Consider the following 24,900-nt stretch of genomic DNA (forward strand, 5'->3'; position numbering starts at 1 on the left):
TAGTGGGGTAGAATCAGATACTCTCTAATCTCCTCACTAAAAGACTATTGACCCAGGTCATTGTGTAAACACCGTTATTTGGTTTATTCCATGTTTTTATTAGATGAGCCGGGGTCTGACATCCAGAGACTAAATGGTTTTAATTCCAGAGGAATCTGGGTCAAAGAGAAAAGGTGCAGGTCTCCCTAGGAAGGCCTTGGGCTACCCCGTATACCATGGAATTGTCTGTAATTCACAGAAATCCATAGAGATGGGGAAATACGAAAGAACTAGACACTCAGTGAAGCCCCTGCTGGGTCCTGACACACTGTACGTTCATCCGCTCTCCTGAATCTTGGCTTCCTCATGTCCTCATGAGGACTTGACCAAGAGCACCGTGGATCCCTGAGAGATTGCACCTTGCTCCCAGTGGCTTCATGGTGAGAACCACTAAAAATGAACAGCTCAAAAGCTGAATCGTAAGATTCTTCAGAACAGCAATTCTGCTTTCTTTATCCATGTCATCAGTAATTAGCACTGGGTCCAACCACCGAAACCCCAGAGAAAGTGTATGTCGTTGATTAACATGGAACACTCCCCTGTCAGTTCTGTAAAGTTAAAATCTGGGTTCAGGTTTCGCACTGATCACAAATAAAAACCCAGATAGGAGTGGAAGTCAGAAGACTTGATTTCTGATTCCAATTGGATGAGGAACAGGCTACACCTGTTCTGTACAACATTTCCTAGTTATATTTTTTTCACCTATAAGTAGCTAGATTCAAAGGGTTCTTTTCAGTTATTAGAGAAAGCCTTCAGGATTTATATGTTTAATACAAGCCTGTAAGTATCTGCACTACAAACCCTCCTCAGAGTTCAGCATTTAATGCCATATGCTCTAAGAGACGTTGCTGGGTTACCAGATGATCACAGATTAGAAGACATCACACAGAATGCTAGCGTGACAATATTGAAAGTTCTGGGGAAATCTTTCCCAGTTTTACAGAAACTATACCCTGCAGATTTATTTCCAAAATTAATTGCGTTTTCCATTCTATATTCCTTTCATGACATGCTTCTGAGAGCTCGATATCTCTTACATGATTTTTCCACATGAAGCAAGAAAACATCATGTTTATTTACGCGTGCAAGGGGTGCGTGTATATAAAATTTTAGTCTTTATTATTACATCACAGTATGTGCGAAGGATCAATGTGAACAGCATTAGGCTTGAAAATTAAGATAATTTTACTATAAACATTTTTAACAGAGATATTTGTTAGCATATTTAACAAAATATATGCCTGCTAAATGTGTAGGTATTTTATATGATTGAGAGCTTCTCTGTAATTAAATGTGAGAAGCACGTTTTTTTTTTAAAAAAACTTTTTGTTATAATCAACTTTAAACGGCATGCAATCACAAATGAACATAATTTCCTTCCTTCCATTGCAATAATATTTATCCTTGTGTATTTTATGCAGTATCTGTAATCACTCACCTGCACTAAAGTATAGTTAAGAGTTATTTAAAACTTTGCCTTAAAGGCTTACTGACTTCTAAATTTGAGGTTATTAAAAAATTCAGTTGCGATGTAACTATTTTTTTTTTTAGATTCGTAAGAATGTGGTAGTTTCCTGCCTAAAAACCACTTCTTCATGACAGTCCCTCATACTGTCAGCGTGAGATTTCAAAAGACTATTAAAATGAAAGAACAACTAGAATAAAACCACTCTACTAAATTATGACATTGAAATACAGGCAAACGCGGCCTTAGGAGGAAGTAAGGGCCTTCAATCTGTAAGCTTCTCCTGACCTTTGCACATAACTTCTAATGAGGTCAAGTGGAGCCCGGCGGGGGCTCCATTGCAGCCATTCTGTAAAGGGAGGACACACAGTGTTTTCCCTTTTAGTTGGCTTTCTGCATATTCTCTTAGAAGTCTCATAGTTCAAAGTGAGTTGACAATACTGAATCTAAAATGCATCATTATGTGCATCTACGTAGATGTAAATTAACTGAAGAACCCTAGAATTTTAAAAAGGGAATTAAAAGAGCCACGTGTTCCTTTCTTGCCGGAAACCAGGCTTCTGTCCAACTAAATTGCTCACCTTGCTGAAATAAGCGGGTGATTGGACGGATGATTTATAGCAGGGGAGTCCAATATTTTGGCTTCCCTGTGCCATGGTGAAAGAATTGTCTTGGGGCACGCATAAAATGCACTAACACTAAAGATAACTGATGAGCTTAAAAAAATCACAAAACATCTCATAATGTTTTAAATATGTTTACGAATTTGTGTTGGGCCACAGTCAAAGCTGTGCTAGACCGCATGTGGCCTGTGGGCCGCGGGTTGGACAGGATAGTATTATAGCATTAGCTCTTGTTGCTTAAAGCTTTTCCTTTTCAGTGCCTTGAGGCTAGGTTGCCCATTCTCCAGTCCCTAGACCATGGAAGGTTCCCAATTTATTGAAATACTTACAGGAGAGGTGAAAATTATATCAGGACTCTTAGAAGTTAAGGGCATTTCTAGTTGGAGCTGGGATTTTGTCAATCAAAGCAGGACCTGGGTACCCCTGCCATCAATAGTGAGATTCTGTCTTGTCCTGGCTTGGCTTCTCCTCATCAGCCCTGTCTGTGATCTGACCACTGTGGCTGGATTTACCTCCATTATCACTTCAGAACCTTTCCAGCTTTCCACAGTATGACCACATTTAAAAATCAAGATTAACTACAGAAAGGGTTGGTTTGGGGATCCTGCAACTTTTAATAATTACAGCTATGTGCTAGACACAATGCTAGGAACATCCACTTATATTATTGTATTAAATCCTCAAGACAGTCCAAAAAGGTAGGTACAACTGCATTTTGTTACACATAAGGAAGCTGAAGATCAAAAGTGTTAAATAGCTTTCACAAGGTGCTGGACAGATAAATGTTAGATCGAGGTTTATCCACAAAGTTATTTCAAAGTCCACATACAATGCTCTAAGCGAAGTGACATTACACCTTCTCAAACTCATTGTGTAAATAAATATAAATAAATCATATATAAAAATATATATTTATATGAGCATATATCTATATGTAGAAAAATAGATAGACAATTTATTTTTTGAGAAGAAAAGTTGGAGTCATCATGTTGGAGAAGATTCTTTTTACCTTTAGAGTATCTCCTTCAAACAGCTGGAAGCTTCGTGTTCTAAGGTGGATGCCCTTGCCGGCTTCTGTTTCTATTTTATAGATACACTCATGGTTATTATCGTAATTGGATGGAAAATTTGGAGACAGTAATGTTCCTTCATTTCCTTTGACACTTGCTCCACATTCGGCTACAATAAATAGGACATGAGAGAAAGAGGACTCAAAAGTGGAATTACTGTTTTTAACAGGTTAAAAACTTTAAAATCATGATAGCCTCCTCTTCTATCAATGTATGTCTGTTAGTAATATATTATTTCAAAATAGATCAGTGATTTTTTTATTATTTTATCAACTGGACAAAAAAAGATACCCCACCTAGCTCATTTTCAAAATTGTCTTATTAACAGAATGACCTCTGACTATGTGGAAGCAGCATGCTATCATACAGAGAGTTCTAGAATAAAACAGGTGCTCCAGCACCATGGCTCACTGGCTGTGTCGTCAGGTTGTCAGAGCACCTCTCCCACCCACCTCATTCCTGCCTCATGAAATGTCCCCACCAGTTCCCACGCTCCCATTCTACCATTGTTTGTCTGCATTTTCCTTCATTGATATCTTACGGCATCAACTGGGACGCATTCAAAGGGGAGTCTAACGACAGACCAAACCACTGAGTTATCTTCAGGATGTCACATCCCTGAATGCCTTAGCATTATGTCTTAGGATGGAAGAACATTCAATGGCAGTAATTATCTGCTTCTCCCTCTTTCCCAATGAAGGAAGAGGATAATTGACTTCTAGATCTAAATTTGTATCAAACAAAATTCCTCTTATCAAGGTAAAAGTGAAAATACATACAACTCTCTACTTTCTGTCAACCTGTAGAAAGTCACTTAACCTTTCAGCACATGTTTCACGGTGAAAGTGAACAGTTTAGGTCAAGAATGCTTTCAGCTCCAAAATTCTAAGTCCAATACGATCACAGAAAAATAAAGTGGCTACATATACGGGTGCACACACACACAGAGGTTTGTGTGTGCCAAGAGATCTCCACAGGAGTCTGCGCCAACAATTTTACAGACTATACTATGTGCCCAGCACACCGATGTAAACATCCCACAGAATGCCTATTCTTTTGAAGAATAATTGTCAGGTTGGAAACCAAGCATCAGTTAGATGCCAGGTATGTACTGAGAGCAGAAGAGAAGGATGCACAGTATTCCTTTTCCAGTGGGTTGCTCAAGGTACTGCAGAATTTTGCAGATGACTTCTGCATGCCCACTGCCACGATACTGATTCTTTCACACCCTCCTTCCCTCTTTGACAACGAACATAATCAGCTACATCACTGGCCATGATATCCTAATCCACTTGCCAGCAGGAAGTTGCTAGAGATCCATGATTGCCCCCCAGTGATTTGTGCACATTGAATCTCAGAATGCCTCCATGTGGAAGGGTGTGAGGAGAAAGTCAGAGAGGAAAACGCTTGACAACCTGCTTTCACTTCTCCCTCATCCTCCTTAAATAAAGACAGAAAGGCACGCTTTGGATGTGGGTCTCGGGGTGCAAGTGTTGAGGGAGAAGTGCAGGCAACTGGTGACTCAAAGATGCCACTGGGAATTTATAATCATTTTAAGAAATTACAGTAATTATGTAATTATAATTATGTATTTGTATAACTATAATACTTTAAAAATCATTTTAAAAGAGAAATATATATGTATATATACTCATGAGTAGGTGTATATATCTATAATATATAAATAAATACTTTTTATATTTATAGCTATAAAATAGATATAATAAGTCTAAATATAAATATATCTATAAATATCTAGATATAAATAAATCTATAAAATATATATAATATATCTAGATATAAATATATAATTATAGAAATATATTTATATCTATAAATATATTTATTATATTTAATATATATAAATATATATACTATATATTATATATTATATATGTGTATGTGTGTGTTATAATACCTATAATACGTATAATTACTTGTGTATGTGTTATAATACCTACAATAACTTGTGTATGTGTGTAATACCTATAATAACCTATAATAACTTGTGTATGTTTGTGTTATAATACCTATAATAACCTTCGTGACATGTCAATAAACCCCATTTACAGATGAGGAAACTGAAGCATAGAATAGTTTACAAACCAAATGTCTTTCCCAAGGTCACACAGCTAGTACAGATTAATTATTGATGTGATACAAACTGTGAAGTGCTCAGAAAGGGAATAGCACTTTTAAAAAATATCCTAAATAACACTTACATGCACTTTAAAATTAATAATTCGCACTACTGTTCATAATTAATAATAAAACTGGAGTAATACAAGTTTAAATGTTCAAGAAAAAAGTGTGTTCTTAAGGACTTTTATTCTAAATAGGTCACCGATTAATCGCAGCTGATATTTGTTATTATATTAGCATTTAGGACATTAACTATATAATCATTTCTCATAATACAAAAAAAAAGTGGGACAAGAAAGAAGAATTGAGCATTTGTATCCATGCGAAGAAAATAAATCTAAACCAAAAGAAATAATTTTATATGTTTTTATTAGCCTTTGGATTCTGGGATTTTTTTTTAAAAAAAGGAGATATATAATAAATGGTAGTAACTAACTTCAAGTCCTCACTATGCAAGAATAATAACTGTGCAAAATTAACCATCCCGTTGTAACTGATGACCCTGTATAGACAGACAATGCTGCTGCTTTGCCTTTTAGAAAAAATCAAGGCAGAAGCAACTCACCAGCCTTCTAGCACTTCCCAAATCTCACTTTATATTCGCAGCTTGAAACTAAAGTCTTCTATTAGTATCTGAATAAGTATCTCTCATAACCTGAGATGCAGTTAAGATTTCTAAGTAAATATGTAATAATAGCTCATTTATTCAATATGTAGCTATAACTGAATGTGAATATACATGACCAAAACACTTAAATGTACAAAGGTAGGATTTCATTACTCTAGGGTAGTGTGGCACAGGATTCAAAAGATAGTCTTTCACATGGCATTTTCCCCAAGAGTATTAAATTGCTATGAAAGTATAGAAACTTGGCCAGGTGCGGTGGCTCATGCCTGTAATCCCAGCACTTTCGGAGGCCGAGGCAGGCAGATCACCTGAGGTCAGGAGTTGAAGACCAGCCTGGCCAACATGGTGAAATCCCGTCTCTACTAAAAATACAAAAATTAGCTAGGCATGGTGGCACATGCCTGTAATCCCAGCTACTTCGGAGGCTGCTTGAACCCAGGAAGCAGAAGTTACAGTGAGCCGAGACCACCCAACTACATTCCAGCCTGGGCGACACAGTGTGAAACTCTGTTTCAAAAAAAAAGAAAAAATAAAGAAAAGAAAAGAAAAGAAAGGAAATTATACAAACTTGGCTCGCTAACTAGAAAAATTATTTTAATACATATACATTAAATTATATACGAATAATTGTATATAGAAAAAATCAAATATATATTTAATAAGTATTAAATATTATAAATATAATATTAAATGTATAATATATTATTAAATACACATGTATAATATACATACAATGTGTACTCACTATTTAATTTATATTTTAGTACCTATATTTTTCAAAGATTTTAAAGACGATTAACATAGAATCACATTTTTTAAAATTTAAATTATGACTTTTACATCTTTCCTCTGTTTTAAGCCATTATTTGTGTTTGAGTTAATACCATCCTACTGAACATATGATAGTTTTGTTTTTGCTTTGTCACCCTTTTTTTCGGATTTTATGTGGAAGTCAATTAGAAAATATGGTATTTTCAATGCTGAACATGATTAGCCATTGTATCCTGAGGGCCTAGTGCTTCATGAGTCCACTTGACACCGTAGCTGTGTTGGCTTCTCCAAAGGCGTGCTGAGAAACATGGGTGGGGAAGGAATGCCAGGACCTGGGCACAGTCTCAGGTGCAAGACAAATAGGATGTTTTTATGACTTTATCAACATGACTGAAGTGGAGCATCACATGAAGGAACTATGGGAGATGGGATTGCAAACACAGCCTGAACCAGGTTGCAGGGAATGCCCTAAAACAGTTGAATTTTAAAGACTCTAAACAAAAACAGAGAAGGTATAGATGTTGTGAAGATTGACTTGTGACACAAATTCTAGAATTTCAATAGAAGAGAAGTATCTTTGAAAGTTCAAATAAATAATCATAGGAAAAATACGTTGTAGTAATACCATGCCTGATGGGGTACAGGAATTTATCTAATTTTGTTTTTGGTCTATTTGTCACTTACATAGTGTATGTTCTTATTACTATTACATCATTGGCTGGGGGCGGTGGCTCACATCTGTAATCCCAGCAGTTTGGGAGCGCGAGGCGGGCAGATCACCTGAGGTCAGGAGTTCAAGACCAGCCTGGCCAACATGGTGAAACCCTATCTCTATTAAAAATACAAAAATTAACCTTGCATGGTGGTGCATGCCTGTTGTCCTAGCTAACTGGGAGGCTGAGGCCGGAGACTTGCTTGAACCCAGGAGGTGGAGGTTGCAGTGAACCAAGATCGTGCCATTGCACTCTACCCTGGGCAACAAGAAAGAAACTCTGTCTCAAAAAGCAAGCAAACAAACAAACAAAAAACACAAAAACACATGGGGGTATATAACAAAACTAAGCCCATGTTACAGATGAGAAAACTGAGGCACAGTGACACTAATTAACATGCTCAAGATCACACAGGTGTGAAAGGGAAACTATCATTTGAACCCCAGGCAATGTGTTATCAGAAGGTGCAATAATTGTACTACGTTTGTTAATACACAATATTGGTAATTATTCCTATTGGCAGATAGGAAATAATCCATGAGGGCTACTTGCTTATGACTTTAATAACCTTGTGATTCCAACAGGATAGGAAAGTGTTGCTGCAGAGGGAAGCAACTTTCTGAATGGGATAGGTCACTATTTTACAAAATGTTCTTTGAAGAAACATTGGCATACTTTTGGAGGCATGTCTTCTGACTTAATTCCGTTTTCAAATTAAATCAGAAGAATTCTTGCGGAAGCTTGTTATCTCCATTCCTATCTGCTCTCTAACACTACCCCTACCTTTCTGACCAAGATACCACCAAATAGCTCACATATCACAAAATGTTTCCTTTTCCTTATTTCCAAAGCTGTGCAGGTGGCCTCCTAGTACACAAAAACGGATACAACATGATATTCAAATGAAAGAATGGATGTGTCAAAGAAACTGCGAGAGCACTCCAGACCCTGGGGCAGTATCCCGGAGGACATAATTTAATAAGACACTGACATTAAGTAAAGAGCAAGTGCTCAGAAAATCACAAGAGTTAAGTGACCAAAATTTCAAAAATTATTTGAGCTTGATTTAAAACATTCATTGAAAATCACCATTAGCAGAATTAAATGTTTCATTTTAAAAAAGTTTTTCAATAGTCTATTTAATACTAATTTAAGATGAATGAATACAATGTTTCTTAATACAAATCACTTGCTGTTTTATAAAAAAGCTACTGAAATGTTAACTATAATTGAATTGTCATTTAGATTTTTGCAATTCAATGAAACTAATTAAAATGAAATTAACACAGAAGAAAGGAGTTAATTGATTTTTCAGTCAATTCTTCTGTACAAAGGCACCTACCTGTGAAATTTGCTGTCTCAGTTTGCTTGGCCTGCTGTAACAAAGTACCACAGACAGAGTGGCTTCAACAACAGACAGACGTGGAGGCTAGGAAGCCCCAAATCCATAGCATTAACCAAAATGTCTGTATAAATTAATGCATATTCAATATTAGGCAAGGTCATTTTATTGGGGACATTAAATAACTATTGATTTAATTATTTTAAAAAGTAGGTGAAAATATATAACCTCTCAATCTGCCTATTCAATACAGTTAAATTGGATTCAAATCCTACAGCTGAAGCAACTTGTCCACCTAAATAATGTCGAGCCTATACAATGCCTCACATTTAACAGAGATGGTTCTTAACATAATGGTTGGAAGTAAAGGTGTATGGCTCTGGTTATTAAAATGTGGAAATTGTTGTGGGGCTTTTGAGGGCACTGTGAAATTGGGAAAACTATTAATATGCAGATCTCTATGCTTTAGAAGCTTTATTTTAAAAGTACAGAAATAGAAAACAGCTCAACTAAGAAACAGAAACAGAAAATCTACCTTTCTCCTTTAAACCAAGTTCATTGTGTTCTACACAACAAATAAGTAAATCTTGCCCATAATAGAAGTCTATATTAATCAAAATATGCAATTCCATATTTACTCACAAAGAATATTTAAGAATTTCACAAAATGGTACTATTTTTAGCCCATTCATTATCCTATAAACCTTTATTTTTACAATTTAGTGCCATTATTGGATTAGCTTTTAAGAAGCAACAGAAACTAACATTTTAGCTTAGAACGTTGTTTCAATTTTTTAACCCAAAATTAAAGAACTACATAGAATTATATACAGTTTAGTGATATATATGTCACTAAACTCTCTCTCTCTATATATAGATATAGATATATCTATATATATAGACACAGATATATCTATCTATAGATATAGATTATCTATAGATAGATATAGATATATCTATAGATAGATATAGATATATCTATAGCTAGATACATATATACACTAAACTCTCTCTATATAGATATAGATTATCTAGATATATATATCTATAGAGATATAGATAGATATCTATATAGATATAGATATAGATAGATATCTATCTATATCTCTATAGATATAGATATAGATATAGATAGATATCTATCTATATCTCTATAGATATAGATATAGATATATCTATATATAGATATAGACTTATCTATATCTCTATAGATAAGTCTATATCTATCGATAGATATATCCAGATATATCTATCGATAGATATATCTATCTAGATATAGATATATCTATCGATAGATATATCTATCTATATAGATAGATATATCTATACATATAGATATATATATATAGAGAGAAAGAGTTTAGTGTTCAACTGGATATAAATTAAACTAGATATAAATTAAATTAAAATACAGGCAAGATATTTTGTTTCACTATGCTGTCGGAAATAACTTGTAATCCATTCAAAAATTGAGGATAAGGGTGTTGATTTTTTTTCTTTTTTTATTTCGCCCAATGACTTTCTACTTTGTCAAGCAAAAAGAGTTAATACAGTTAATCAATAAGAGGATATATCTCACTTTCATTCATTTTAAAAAAATTCTCTTACTGGATATGCTTTTAAGGCTTATGCTGATGTATATATACAGCCCTTTAACACCCTAAGAAAATTTTTTGTTCAAATAATTCTGAAATGATGTCATAGACGCAATATTAGGTTACGGAATTATAGCAAACATTTATCTCCATCATATATGCTAACTTTGCTCCTGCTCTTTTGACCAAAATGTCACAAAACATCACAAAATATTCAGTTTTTGTTATTATTCAAAAGCTGTGCAGATGGAATTCTAAATGTACTAAGCCAATCACGACTGCCCTGGCCACAATGACTGCTCAGGAATAGGCATGGGACTCAATGTGGGCCAATGAGAGGAAACCCAGGACTTGTACATAAGCAATCTTGACATAGCTGTTTCCACAGTACGGCAGGATGTGGGGCTACAGCACTGCATTTGATGTTATGAGATCAGGAAGCCACCCAGTGCTTTACCCAGATTGGCAAAACTGAGAGATGCTGAGACCTCAGGTTCTTGTTGACAAGGTTGAACCCTTGATCAAACCTCACCTGAAGCTGTCCCTAGGTATGGACTTTGTATCACCTTACCAATAAACTTTCATTTTGACTTAAGCCAATGTGGGCAACTTTTTCTCTAACTTGCAAGTGAAAAAGAAGATCCTAAACAATACATGTGTAATGCACATGCCAACAGGTGCAAGAGAGGGTTTGAGCACTGAGGTTGAATACCCAAGGAATATATGATACTATTTCTATCATCCTAAATACATCACCAGGTTGAAAAAAACCCTAAAATGAATAAACACAAATAATAAAAATGTTTCCATCTCTTTCATTTAAAAGTGACTTGATAGAGAGAGAAATAGTTCTCAGCTCAGACGCTCACTAGAAATTCCATTTAAGGTCAGACACTTATTAGGGAGGTTAAAACGGCACACTTTTAACTCAGTCGACATCCTTAGGTGTCACCTGCAACCTTTGGTATGGATTTGCCTCTTTTTTGCCACAGGCAAATCATTTTTATTTCTATAATTTTAGAGAAAGGAACATGAAGCATGGATGAATCAAATTTTTGAGATGAAAAGAGAACCTTCTGAGGAAAGCAATTTTCCTCTTTTGGATACACAGAACTTAGGGATGAGGCAGCCCACTGTAAGGGAGCCATCAGTCTGAGGAGGGAGACAAAGAGATGAAGACAACTTGAGGCCGGGCACTGTGGCTCACGCCTGTAATCCCAGCACTTTGGGAGGCCAAGGCGGGCACATCACATGGTCAGGAGTCCGAGACCAGCCTGGTCAACATGGGGAAACCCCGTCTTTACTAAAAATACAAAAATTAGCCGGGCGTGGTGGCATGTGCCTGCAGTCCCAGCAACTCGGGAGGATGAGGCAGGAGAATTGCTTGAACCTGGGAGGCAGAGGTTGCATTGAGCCGAGATCGTGCCACTGCACTCCAGCCTGGGTGACAAGAACAAAACTCCATCTCAAAACAAAACAACAACAACAAAAAGTAATGGCAAAAACTGCAATTACTTTTGCACCAACCTTATAGAAAGAGCCCTGGTGCTCTGTGGGCCTGAGAGGGCTCCACCTGTCTGCAGGAGGCTGCTGGCTGAGCGCTGGGTGCACTCTGGAGAGCCAGTGAATGAGGGACTCTGATCCAGGACAGCGTGGAGGGAGAGTGATTGCTCTGATTAGTAGGGGAAGCACTGACCAGGCTCTGTTACATCGGGCAAATCAATGGGGTTTTCACTTTGGAAAGAGCATTCTGGGAGCTGCGGCCCCTGGGGTTGGTGGAGTCTGGGGAGCCAGGGAAACCATCAGGGGGACTGGGGGGTTCTGGAGCGAGTTGGGGCTAGGAGGGTGGGGAGGAGGAGCCTGAACTGAGAGCTCTGCAGCGGCCAGAATCCTCCAGAGCTAGGACATAAACAGGTGTGGGGAATGAGAGAGAAATGAAGACAGCACCCGAATGCACCAGAGGGGCTGGAGGAAAAATCAGGAAACTGCAGGCAAAATGCAAAAGGCTAAATACAAAAAGGGCCTGTCCGAGGCCCTTCTGTCCAGTGCGGTGGTTAAAGGCTGAGTTGCAGGCTCCCTGGGTTCGAGTCTTCCTAGCTCTGTGTCCTTGGGCAAAGTTTGTAGAGTCTTTTTGTCTTAATATTTCCACATGTAAAAGGGAACTGTCAATCACAGCATTTACTTTGTAGAATTGTCATGGTACTAAATACGTTATTACATGGAAGGAGCCTGAAGCAGTGCCTAGTCTACCACACACTGTTTAATAAATAGTACCTATTCTTCCAACTCTAGTTACTTATTTTTCGTATTTTAGACCACAGAGTAAAAACCTGAATGACAAGAAAAACAGTGTAAAGATAATGACTCTGGATGAAATAGAATAACATTTAATGGGTCTTAATCATTATAATCAGTAGACTACTGACTGTTACATATCTAGATGTCACCTTGATTTCATTGAGTTGAGGGTTTTGTCCAGATTTCAAACTATCTCAGTCAGGAGTCTCTAGACTCCAACCAATTCTGGGAACTCCTATGATCACCTGCAAAATATCGTATTTTTTTTCTTGAGATAACAGTCAAAATTTGCCTTCCATTCTCAAATAAATATTATAACCACAAACAGTAAGAACCGTTATTTTAGGAGAAAAGCAGATTGTAAAAATATATAGATACATGTTTTGGAAAGAGACACAGATGATTTGATTCATGTTTATTTGTTTAACTTTTTAATAATGAAATTCTGACTATGTATCTCTGGTGCATTAAAATCCAAAAATATAGCTTTATCATGTGAGTTACATAATATCCCTAAGCAACCCCAAAAATCTGCCCAAAAGGCGGAATCAAAGAGATTCTGCACCATGGTAAAATAAAACAAGTTACGCTAAACATGTTATGCTAAGTGAACAGGTTTGTGTTTTATACGGATTATTAAATTTTATCTTCAGACCTCCCCCACCTGCCTCCAGTTCGTTAACTGGTGAAATTAGTGTGGTTCGTATTCTGGACTCCCCATGGACTCAGAAGGCTTGGTGTTAAGGAGAACCTTGGTTAATCTCTCATCTCCCTTTTTTTCTTCACAATGACATTAGTCAGTTTTCTGTAACTTTAAAGAACAATTTGTAAGACCCAGAATATGCTGAGCAACATGGCTGGGTGGCAGGAACTAGACCTTGTCCGTATAGCTAACTACGAGAGCTCTGGCTGTGTGGACAACACACCCTATTTAAGCTAAAATGGCAGTTACGATTCTCCTTTGCTAAACTTCTTAGAGTAGCACAGTTCCCAGATTGCTAACAAACGTCACCCCACTGGATCAGCAAGCCAATTCCTGCATGTGAGCCTAGTACTTCATGGCAAAGTACCGAAATAAAAATTCCTGTTACTCTTTGGAATTATCTCTTGGATTCCTCCAGAACACACTGAAAAAGTGAATTCAGCATTCAAATGCCTCTCGTGCCCACTTAGCAGGAGTGTGCAACCATCATCCCATCAAAGGCTACCACTGACAACAAAAACAAAATTGTCACCATCGTTATACCAAGGGACACGTGCTGCTTTTAATCAATGCAATTGTCAGAGGTTGTGTTATTATAGCGTGGCTTCTATCTTCCAGTTTTTCTTTTGCTCCAGATTTTCTCTCTCTCTCTCCGTATATATATATATATATTTTCCCTTCATAAATATGCTTGACACATGCTTTGGTTTCACTCTTGTTCAACCATAAAATTTCAGAGCTGAAAGGGACTTACTTTATAGATGAGCTAATTCAAGCCCAGATCAGTTAGGCAGCTCCCCTCTCCCCTGGTTGGCAGAGTGGGGCGCGTACTCTCACCCTCTCCTTCCTTGTCAACAACCCCCCACCCGACCCCGACCCCCCTAGGCTTCTTGCCTGGGCTAGACCCTGCCCCCATGGATGAATGAAATGAAAGCGTGTGACCACCTACCCACACACCTTGGCAGAGGTGCACTCCACACACGGCGGCCCCCACCCAGGCAGGTAAGCTTGGTGGCACCTTCCAAACGATATCCCAGGAAGCAGGAAAACGTCAGAGAGTCTCCCACACCGAAGTGAAAACCAATTCTTCGGCTGAAGGCAGGGACTCCAGGATCATCACATGGCTCCAGGTCATATTCTGAGGCATGCAGAGGCAGAGTAAATGCATGAGGATTTGGGTAAATACACAAAGATTAAATAGCAAGAATAAAAAGGTGCTCTTCCAAAAAAAAAAAAAAAAACCCTACATGTATATTTTCCCCAAACACTTATAACTGTTACTTGCATTTTTTTTTTCTTGTACTATGAACTGTCTTATGACAAATGACATGGGATTTAGTATTTTTTTTTTTTTTTAAGAATTGACAGGTAAGAATGAGAATTACTAGAGGCTGGGAAGGGGGTGTATGGAGGGAAGGATAAAGTGATGATGGTCAATGGATACAAGGATACAGTTAGAAGGAATATGTTCTAATACTTGATAGCAGAGTAAGGTGACTATAGTGAGTAATAATACAGTGTACATTTCAAAATACCTCAAAGGCAAGATAGGAAATGTTCCCAACACAAAGAAATAATAAATATTTGAGGTGATGGGATTCTTAAGTATCTTGATATGTTTGGCACACATTCTACTCATGTATCAAAATATCACATGCACCCCATAAATGTGTACAATTATTATGTAACTAGAAGACAGACAGACAAATAGCATATTAAAATGAGATAATTCACTTCAAAACTGTCAGCTTGAGAGTGTGGAATAATTTTACTGATACTTCTAATTGCTTAAATTGGTTACTGTATCCCTCCCAAAGGTGCTTTTTGATAAGTAACGCATGAAGCATAACATAAAACCAAAGGCACAGGGCTGTGTTTGTGGAAATCTTATCAGAGCCAATTTCACCTCTAGAATATACCTCAGTGAGGAACAGTGGAATTTTCCTCTGTTTATTTTCTATCTGTAAACCATGTGAGATTGAAAAGTAGTAGACAAGATTTTGTTCTAAAATTACTATAAATCATTCAAGAAGGAAGTGCTAAATATAAATTAAAAAATAAATGTCTGACATTTTGCTGCATTGTGGGAGTAAGTATTCAAAATGTCAGCACTGATATCTCCCTTCTGTGTTTGCCATATTCTTTAGAGCCAACTCCTTCCGATCTCCATAGTATATACGTATAATTGAGCTCTGGCTGTCACCAGCCTCTTGGTCCATTATCAAGTCAATGGTTTTGTCAGTGGGAAGTGAGAAAGTGTGTGTAAGTGCCTATGTGTTTGGTTTCCTCCTTCTTGCTGTTTCCCCAGTCTGTAATGCCCAGTTTTGTCAGATAGTATCAAACAGTCAGCCAGCCAACTAGGAAAATATGCTTAGGTATTGGAATGGTAAGAAGAGTTTCAGAGAGAATCTTGAAAGGCCAACTAAAAGATGTGCATTATTGCAAAGAATTGGGACAATGAAGATCACTCTTAGTTTACCGTGGGGAAGAAACGTTTAGAAAACTATGCTAATCTTTCTAAAAAAAATTACTTCTACTTTTTTCTAACACCATCTTTAGGGTTCTCCCAACTTGGAATTTTAGGTTCATTATTTTCACTGGACATATAAAATCCAACTCATCCTTTTCCCCTTAATATTCCTCAAATCTGATCCTTTTTTTTTTTAGTTTAGTTTTCATTATCTGCTGAGTTTGTCACTGATATCTCATACTTGCACTTTTATAAAAACTTTTATGGAACTCTGTACCTAAACACTTCCTTCATCTCACTTAGCTTACTGGTAAAGCTCTGAGGTGGATACTTTCTGAATTATCTTTGCATTTAGATAAGCAATCTACTCTGGATCTCTAAAATATTCAAACTAACCTTGATAACCTTGAGATATACTTATTAATTTGACTTATGCATAGTATGACTCAGAAAGAAAATAATATAGACAATGTCATTTAATTGAACTCAACAAACATTAATTGACAACCTATCATATGTTTACTTTTTAGAACACATTAAAATAAAGATGTCACAATTCAGATAATATTATCTCATACCTTGCTGTTATCATTCTACTTCTATCTAAGGATATACTGTGTGCACTCAATTCAAACCATACATTTCCTGTCATTTCTTTAAAAATAGTTGAAAACTCCAGGCACGGTGGCTCACACCTGTAATCTCAGCACTTTGGGAGGCAGAGGCGGGTGGATCATGAGGTCAGGAGTTTGAGACCAGACTGACTAACATGGTGAAACCCCGTCTTTACTAAAAAAATAAAATAAAATAAAATAAAAAATAACAAAAAAATTAGCTGGGCGTGGTGGTGCATGCCTGTAATCCCAGCTACGCGGGAGGCCGAGGCAGAAGAATCGCTTGAACCTGGGAGGTGGAGGTTGCAGTGAGCTGAGATTGCAGCACTGCATTCAAGCCTGGGCAACAGAGAGAGACTCCATCTCAAAAACAAACAAACAAACAAACAAACAAACAAATTCTTGCCTAACAGGAGAATATTTTGATATTATTATTGCTATACCTATTATCTTATATAAAGAAACACCATGATCTTATGGTTCTTTGCTTTAAGTATATTTTTACTATATATTGTAGTTTATACAGTATCCTCTGAAAGCAACTTAGAAGGACAGAAAGCCTGAAACAACACCATGAGCTTCGAAGGTGTGTGTTAGTTGTAACCATCTTGATTAGGCTTTGTAAGGATTCTCTTATATTAATTACCACTTAATCATTATTATACAAAGTATATTTGCATGGTGTACATGTTCATCTTTGTCTAACACAAGAAAAGTGTATTGCCTTCAGAATTCCATCTTCTCACCAACTCAAAGATTTTGTTCTTGGAGTTTATCCTTTTTTTCCCCCTTCATCAATTCTCTTATTTTCATCAAGATAAAAATATGCGTTACAGGGTCAATCTTAAGAATGAGGTAAACAACCAAAACCACCAACAAAACAAACTAACAACACCAATCTCTGGACTTCACAGTCACCCGGCCACCATATCCCTTCTCTGGTTATCATTAGCACAAATTTTTCAAAGTGTTGGGTGTACCTTCCATTTTCCCATCCTCCCTTCCAAGACTGTCTTCATCTCATCTATTCAGGCTTTCCTTCACAGCCTTCCATTCAAATGATCTTACCAAAGCCACTGTGACCTCCAGATGCAAAAACCAATGGTCAATTCTTAGGCTTCCTCTTACTAAGTAGGTTTTAATACAGATGAATGCTCTCTTCTTTCTCCAAAGGCTTTCCTTTCTTAGCTCCTTGGATGCCACTCTCTTCCTAACTCACTGGACCCAACTTCTCAACTGGCTGATTCAGAACTTCTGCTGCCCCTTGCGTTCAAATTAATTCTATGCTGATGGGTTTCCAGTATTTCTTTTTCTTTAATATGATCCTGTTATATGAACTGAAGACTCTTGTCAATCACTCTTGAATACATCCCTCAATATCCCCAGGAGAAAAAGGTCTGTATTTTCTTCCCAAACCTGCTTTACTTCCAGTGGTTTTCACGTAAAACAGAGCATCCTCATTCATGCAGGTGCAAAATCTTGACCCCACTCTGTATTTTATATGACACCTTCACTTCCTGCCAATCAAGTCAGCTCTAACCTTGCATCCTTCCTGTAGTCTCAGCTTCCATGTGGCATCTCTTGCTGGGATTATTGTGTAACATGTTCCTGTTGAGACTCACGCATTGTCTTTCAAGTAAACATTGAAAAAGCTCAGATCATGTCAAGCTCTTCAAATCCATCCAATGGCTTCATGCAACATCCACAATTAACATCCAAGTTACTTATGTTATCTGCCCTCCATAACTAATTTCACGTCCCTCCACTTTCCCCTCGGTTTCAGGGGTCTGGCCACAGTGCCCGTCTTCTTTATCCTAAACTTGGTGGCCTGGTCCTCCCATTGTACCTCCGTCTGCTGAGAGCCCCCCCAAATTAGCTGGCCTGTCCATTCCCTGCTTCACAATCAAGTCTCAGCCTGTCAGAGACCTGCCTAGGCAATTAAAGAATGAGTGTACTCTCCTCCGTCCCAGGTACTCATGACTCAACCACAGAAGAAGAAACAGTATCCTCATTTGAAAAGTCATGGTACCATTGAAGGAGACAAATACAGAAAAGTCATTATGGGAAAGGAATAATTTTGGTGTAGAAACGTCATGGAAACGTTTTTCTCCTGTATTATATAGAAGAAAACAAATTCTGCCTAGGGAAAAGAAGAAAGGCTGCATGTCAGAGACACCCTCTGACCTGGACAGGAGGAGTTTTGCCTGGTGAAAAATGTAGAAAGGCTTATTTATTTATTTATTTATTATTTTTTTGAGACCGAGTCTCGCTGTTTTGCCCAGGCTGGAGTGCAGTGGCGCGATCTCCGCTCACTGCAAGCTCCGCTTCCCGGCTTCACTCCATTCTCCTGCCTCAGTGTCCTGAGTAGCTGGGACCACAGGTGCCTGCCACCAAGGCTTTTGAATGAAGAGAAAATCACATATGTAATGGCACAAAGTGGTCCAACTTTTAACCTTTTGAAGAGAATGACTGAGAAATGATGCTAATTCACTAGAAGTTAGCACTCAAGAAGTACACAGGTCGTAGTGGGTGGGAAAGTAAGTGTGGAGTATCCAGTGCACATAGTTAGCAACTAGTAGCAGACAATGTTATGTAGAATGGGGATTGTGCAGGTTTATCTAAGCCAACTGGAATACGGGGCTCTTTTTCTACAATATTACCATTAACATCTGCAGAAATACTGACTAGGAAACACAATCAGGAAATACTGCTTTAATAAGGCCTTCTGAGAAAGGCAGAAATAAACTCGATTAACAGGAAAGAAGGCAGATATAAAAGCATATGAATACCATTTATGAAAAACAACAAAGTCTCTGGATGGGTAAATGCCTCATTTGTATAATAAAGTTGCTAGTTATTTGTATACTTAAAAAAAAAATCCATGGTATCAGTGTCACTGGCAATTGTTTGCAGCACAGTTTCAAGGCAAAAATCCTACCAAATGAAATTACTCCTCTAACATACCTGAAGAATTTGTTTACTTTAAAGTCAACTTTGAAATCCAAAGTGTTGTCTTTTGTTTTTAAAAAGACTTTCTGCTTGTGTGCAACTGTCTAGATGAAATTTATTTCTTCTGCAGGCTTTAGGTATTATTTTCTACTGGTTATGTTTAAATGAATTGTTCTAAATGTTTACAGACTGTTAACCACTTTAAAGACCCATGAAAGAGTATTTTATTGTTGTTGGCTTGCTTGTTTGTGCAAGTAGTTTATAATGAGAGTGTCAGCTGTATAGTTACATTCTGACTTTTATATGGTCTGAGTGTGTTACCCAAAATCCATGTGCTGGAAATTTGATCCCCTTTTTGGGAGTGTTTATGTCATGAGGGACCCACCCTCATTAATGGATTAAAGCCATTAAAAGGGCTTCTTGTCTTTTACCACATGGGGATATGGCGATTCTCCCCTTTCTGACCTTATTACCTTCTGCCATGTGATGTCACAGCAAGAAGGCTCACCCCAGATGCCAGCACCTTGATCTTGGACTTCCCAGGGTCCAGAATTGAGAAACAAATTTCTGTTATTTATAAATTATCTAGTCTCAGGTATTCTGTTATGGCAAGTGGCACAAACAGACTAAGACAGTAGTCGTCAAAAGAGTTACTGTCAGACCTGTGGTGAGGGCACCAGAATAAGAAACTGATGCAGTAAAAGGAATAGAATTTGCACAGACTCCTGAGAAACACCTGCAGAAGTGAACTGTAACAGACTTGCGTCACTGCCATTTTCTTTTTTTGGAGAAGTCTATTTAAATTCACTTTGGGTCCTGATGAAAGTAAGAACTGGAGGAAGTGATATTCTCATAGCAATACTAATTGAGATACACCAGGGGAGAATGCAGAGAGAGAGGGATTTAGGAATTAGTGTTGGGAAGATTTAAGTCTTTGATATATAAAGTGGCAAGTTTCATGATTACTGCTGATTACAACAAATTTCCAAGAAATCAAGTGGTCTGAGCCAGTCTTGAAAGCTTCACTTGAGTAGTGAAATACCAAGAAAAATCAACAAAGTCAGATTAAGATAAAAGGCAACTAGGTAGAATTAGAGGGTGTATAAAGTAGTTCAGAGCATCTTAAAATCCCCAAGAAATATTTTCCTTGAAGACACTATTTGATTTTACATAATGTTAATCAACATGCACTAGTTAGTAGGCAATTGTGAAGTTCTTATTACAGTTGACTCTTGAAAAATGTGGGTTTGAACTACTTGAATCCATTTATACATGAATTGTTTTCAATAAATACATTGACAATTTTTTGGAGATTTGCTACAACTTAAAAACACATGCAGACGAACCATGTCACCAAGACTTATCTTAGAAATTAGTAAAATGTTAGGTATATCATGAAAGCACAAAATATATGTAGATACTAGTTTATTTATGTGTTAATTGACTGTACGCTTTCAGTCAACAGTAGGCTATTAGTAGTTAAGTTTTTGGGGTGTCAAGAGTTACCCTCAGGTTTTCCACTGTGTGGGGGTTGACACCCCAACCCTTGTATTATTGAAGTACAGTTGACCTTGAATAATACAAGGATTAGGGGTGTCAATCCCCGCACAGTGGAACATCATCTTACTTATGAGTAACTCATCTTACAGTAACATACAGCAGTAGAGCTGTTGTTTACATAAAAGTGGGGCAAGCAAACTTTCTACCAAGATCTTCAGTTTTGGTTTGGGAGATAAGATAAATACTTAAATATTGTGACACATAATCTCATAAGTGGCATCAGAAGTTATTAAGGAATTTATGAGATCTCAAAAGTAGAAAAAATTACATGTGACTGTGGTACCCAGGGACCACCTTATGAAAATTACATTTGATCTGGGCTATGAGGAATAAGGAAGGAAAACCCTCTTCGTCCAAAGCATCATATGCACAAATGCAAGTTAATATGACTGTTCCCATCCTTTGGCAGCTGTAGTGCAGCAGGGCCCTTTCTGTTGGTGGAGGGTGGGGGCGTGCTGGAAATGAAGACACTGCAGACGTTCTGAGTGTCACCTGTTCACTGAGCATCATTTGTTTATGTGACCAAGTTTATCTCTCACATGTTTGGCCAGTTTTTAACTGGGGGCAATTTTTTCTTATCTGTAGAAAAAATTAGCATCTATGTCATAGAACTATACAAATTAAACAATCTAACCCATACAAATAATTTCTGCTGTAACATAAACCTTATGCAAATATTATCTATATATTATCATTAAAAATAAAGATGTTACCTAACTTGGAGTATTTTTTGTCACTGCATATGAATATATTAATCTACAAGCTCATCCTCAACTGTGTGTGTCCACCTGCTTCTTTCATCCTAGAGGTGGCTGTCAATGCAAATATTGGCACCTACTGTAGGGTAGAAACCAATGCAATCAGGTGACAACAGACCCAGAGGATGCCTCCCAATAAAGGAACTTTCCTCGGAGACCTTGTAGAGTTGGTGAAGAGAATCGAGTGAGAAGGGCTTTGCAGAATGTAGTGACATCTACAGATTTTTCAAAGATGAGAATTCACAAATCATGTAACACAAAGTGGCATTTCCTGGATGCCACATAACTGTACTTGCACCCTGCTTCGTGGAGGCTCAGCCTCCTGCACCCCATTAGTTGGAATCAAGTCACGCATGTACAAACACACACTGATGCACACATTACACACAGACACCCACCCACACACATTCTCACTAACAGAAATGGCAGTATTGTTGCCAGAGGAGAGAAACAGCAAACAAGACCAACATACCTGAAAACGTGATATTGAAGCCCTCGTACGAAATTGAGAAGTCTGATATAAACCGAAGCTGGGCAGTGAAGTTTCCAAACAGGCCTGCCTTGATCGTATGAGGCAACACCGACCCGGTGAGCCTGGCAACGGGCTCGGAAAAACTTCCATCCTCTGTGATCAGTAAATAGTCATGGGAACTCTCAAGATGAAAGGTGTGAAAGATCATTTGAACTCCTGAGAAATGAAGCCGGGGGAGAGAGAGAGAGACAGAGAGAGACACACGGGGCGGCGAGGGCAGAGAGGGAGCGGGGCAGAGAGAGACAGAGACATAGAGATGACAGAAATGGAGAGGAAGAGAAAATAAGAGGGGAAGACAGATTGCAGAGAGTAATAGCCACAGAGAGACAGAGATGATAAAGAGAAGAGACAGAGGTGGAGAGAGATGGAGAGGAGAGAGAGAAAAAGAGAGAGGTTAGGAGAGGTAACAGTTGCTGAAAAATTGTTTCTGGACTTAGACACATCAAGCCTTAATCAAAATCTTAAAATGTTATCTTGATATGAAAATCTAGCTTTGAAGTTTAAGAGGAAAATTGGTGGAAAGAGGATGGCTTTAGAAATGAAAAAAAGCAGATGGGATAAACAACGAAAATAAATGCTTAAGTGCATATAAGTACAGATATGATGTGGATATGAATATTGACATAGATATGGAGATTATAGATGTAGTTATATATAGATACAGATATAGATGTACATATTGGCATAGATATGTATATTTAAGAAAAACAGGTGAGAATGTTTACAATGGGTTTCATTCAAAAATTGTCAGTAGGCTCTTAGGGACAGTATTTGTCCCAGAGGGACAAAGGACCAGACAAATTTTCAATTTACTCTAAACAAGTGTCCTTTAGAAAAATCTTATTTGGAGGTCTGCATAACTGAGGAAAAACTTCCTTAAAAATGTAGTTTTAGATGCCCGTAAAGCATATGACCTCATAGTAACCGGAACTACAAAGTCTTATTTCTGGATTCCTACAGTGAAATTAATAAAATTAACCGTGAACAGATAACTTCTAATAAAAATGTGTATTTTTATGATTATAAAACTTTGATCACTCATAATCTGTGTCTTCTTTATGCTTAATTTCCTTCAGGGCAAGTTCTGCTTTCATGTCATTCATGGCAGCATAGTGCCACACAGTACACATAATAAAATGTAGCCATTTCATATTAAGTCGGGTTCAAATCTATGTGAAAAGACGAAGTCTACATAATACTTATGTGATCGAAATTCCAAACAGACTCTCGTTTATTTTATTTTTTGAGATAGAGTCTTGCTCTATCTCCCAGGCTGGAGTACAGTGGCGCAATCTCAGCTCGCTGCAACTTCCGCCTCCTGGGTTCAAGCCATTCCCCTGACTCAGCCCCCAGAGTAGCTGGGATTACAGGCATGCACCACGATGCCTGGCTAATTATTTTGTATTTTTAGTAGAGACAGGGTTCCACCATATTGGCTAGTCTGGTCTGGAACTCCTGACCTCAGGTGATACACCTGTCTTGGCCTCCCGAAGTGCTGGGATTACAAGCGTGAGCCACTTCACTTGGCCCCAGATAGACTCTTAAAGATGACACGTTTAGTCACATAAAAAAGATTCAGGCTACAATCCTAAACCCAGTGTTTATAATCTACATTTCCTGCGCAAAATGCAAAATCTCCTGATCTTCACTATGCTTACCTATAAAATGAGGATAGAAATATCTATTCTATGAGGCATCTCTGGATTATGTGAAGATAAATTATTCATTATGTATGATGATACTGAGTAAACATAAAATACAAGGAAAGTACAAAAATTGTCCCAGATTTATCATGAAATTAGAAGTTAGACAATCGCTTATTTCCCTTTATTTAATCAATGGTCAGATTTTATTGAATAGATGCCTTTTTTCCTTATCACGATACCTATATTTCAAGCTTATGTTCACATGCATATATTCAGGTTATCTGATAAACAGAGAGCAAAACGGGGAATGGTTTTTATTGTACAGTTGAAAGACTATTGTTCTTCCAAAATCTTATTAAATAATAAGTTAAAAATTTGAACTATACATGAGAAAAGCAGTTATCTCACTTGTTCACACTGTAATATGTTTTTGTTTTGTTCCGGTTTTTCTGTCTCATTTATTTGTCTGTATGTTTGAGATCTATGATAGATTCTTACCTTTCCCATGAGACACTTCAATGGTCCACGTGCAGTTTAGAGAGTTTGGATAAAAATCTGGAAACCCAGGAGAAAGGACTGTTCCACTCTTCCCTTGGATGTAGCCTCCACATAGAGCTTAAAATAATAAAGAGAGATGATTACAGCACTAAAGTTTCACAATGATTGCCAGAACAAAATACTGGTTAAATGGCATGGAATTTGCACAAGGATTAACAGATTTAATGTCATATCCAAGAAAAACCAAGCAGAACCTGAGCTTTATGTTACTTGCAAATATCATATGCTAGTTCATATGTAGGGATCTTAACCACTACAAAACCTTGACAACATAACACAGAGTAAGGCACAGCAGAGAGCTGGAACCTGCATTAACAAGCCTCAGAATTGCAGAAATGGTACAGGTTTGCACTCCTGAGAGCCGCTGGTCTTCTTAGCAGCACTTCATTGAGTTCAAATCCCCTCAACAAACCATGCCATGTTC

General features: G+C 37.6%; 1 protein-coding gene across 3 annotated transcripts in view; it reads right to left on the bottom strand.

Moving 5' to 3' along the window:
* The window catches only part of CSMD1 (CUB and Sushi multiple domains 1), a 2,064,385-nt gene that overhangs the window by 406,268 nt on the left and 1,633,217 nt on the right, over nt 1-24,900 (bottom strand). For all 3 annotated transcript variants that reach the window (XM_054657204.2, XM_016960221.4, XM_054657205.2), the window contains 4 exons: nt 24,417-24,533; nt 22,213-22,428; nt 14,339-14,527; nt 3,137-3,306 (listed from right to left, as the gene is read on the bottom strand). In XM_054657204.2, the coding sequence (XP_054513179.1) occupies nt 3,137-3,306; nt 14,339-14,527; nt 22,213-22,428; nt 24,417-24,533 (692 nt within the window). The remainder of the gene's footprint in view (nt 1-3,136; nt 3,307-14,338; nt 14,528-22,212; nt 22,429-24,416; nt 24,534-24,900) is intronic.

The sequence above is a fragment of the Pan troglodytes genome, chromosome 7 (assembly GCF_028858775.2).
Source record: "Pan troglodytes isolate AG18354 chromosome 7, NHGRI_mPanTro3-v2.0_pri, whole genome shotgun sequence".
Lineage (NCBI taxonomy): Eukaryota > Metazoa > Chordata > Mammalia > Primates > Hominidae > Pan > Pan troglodytes.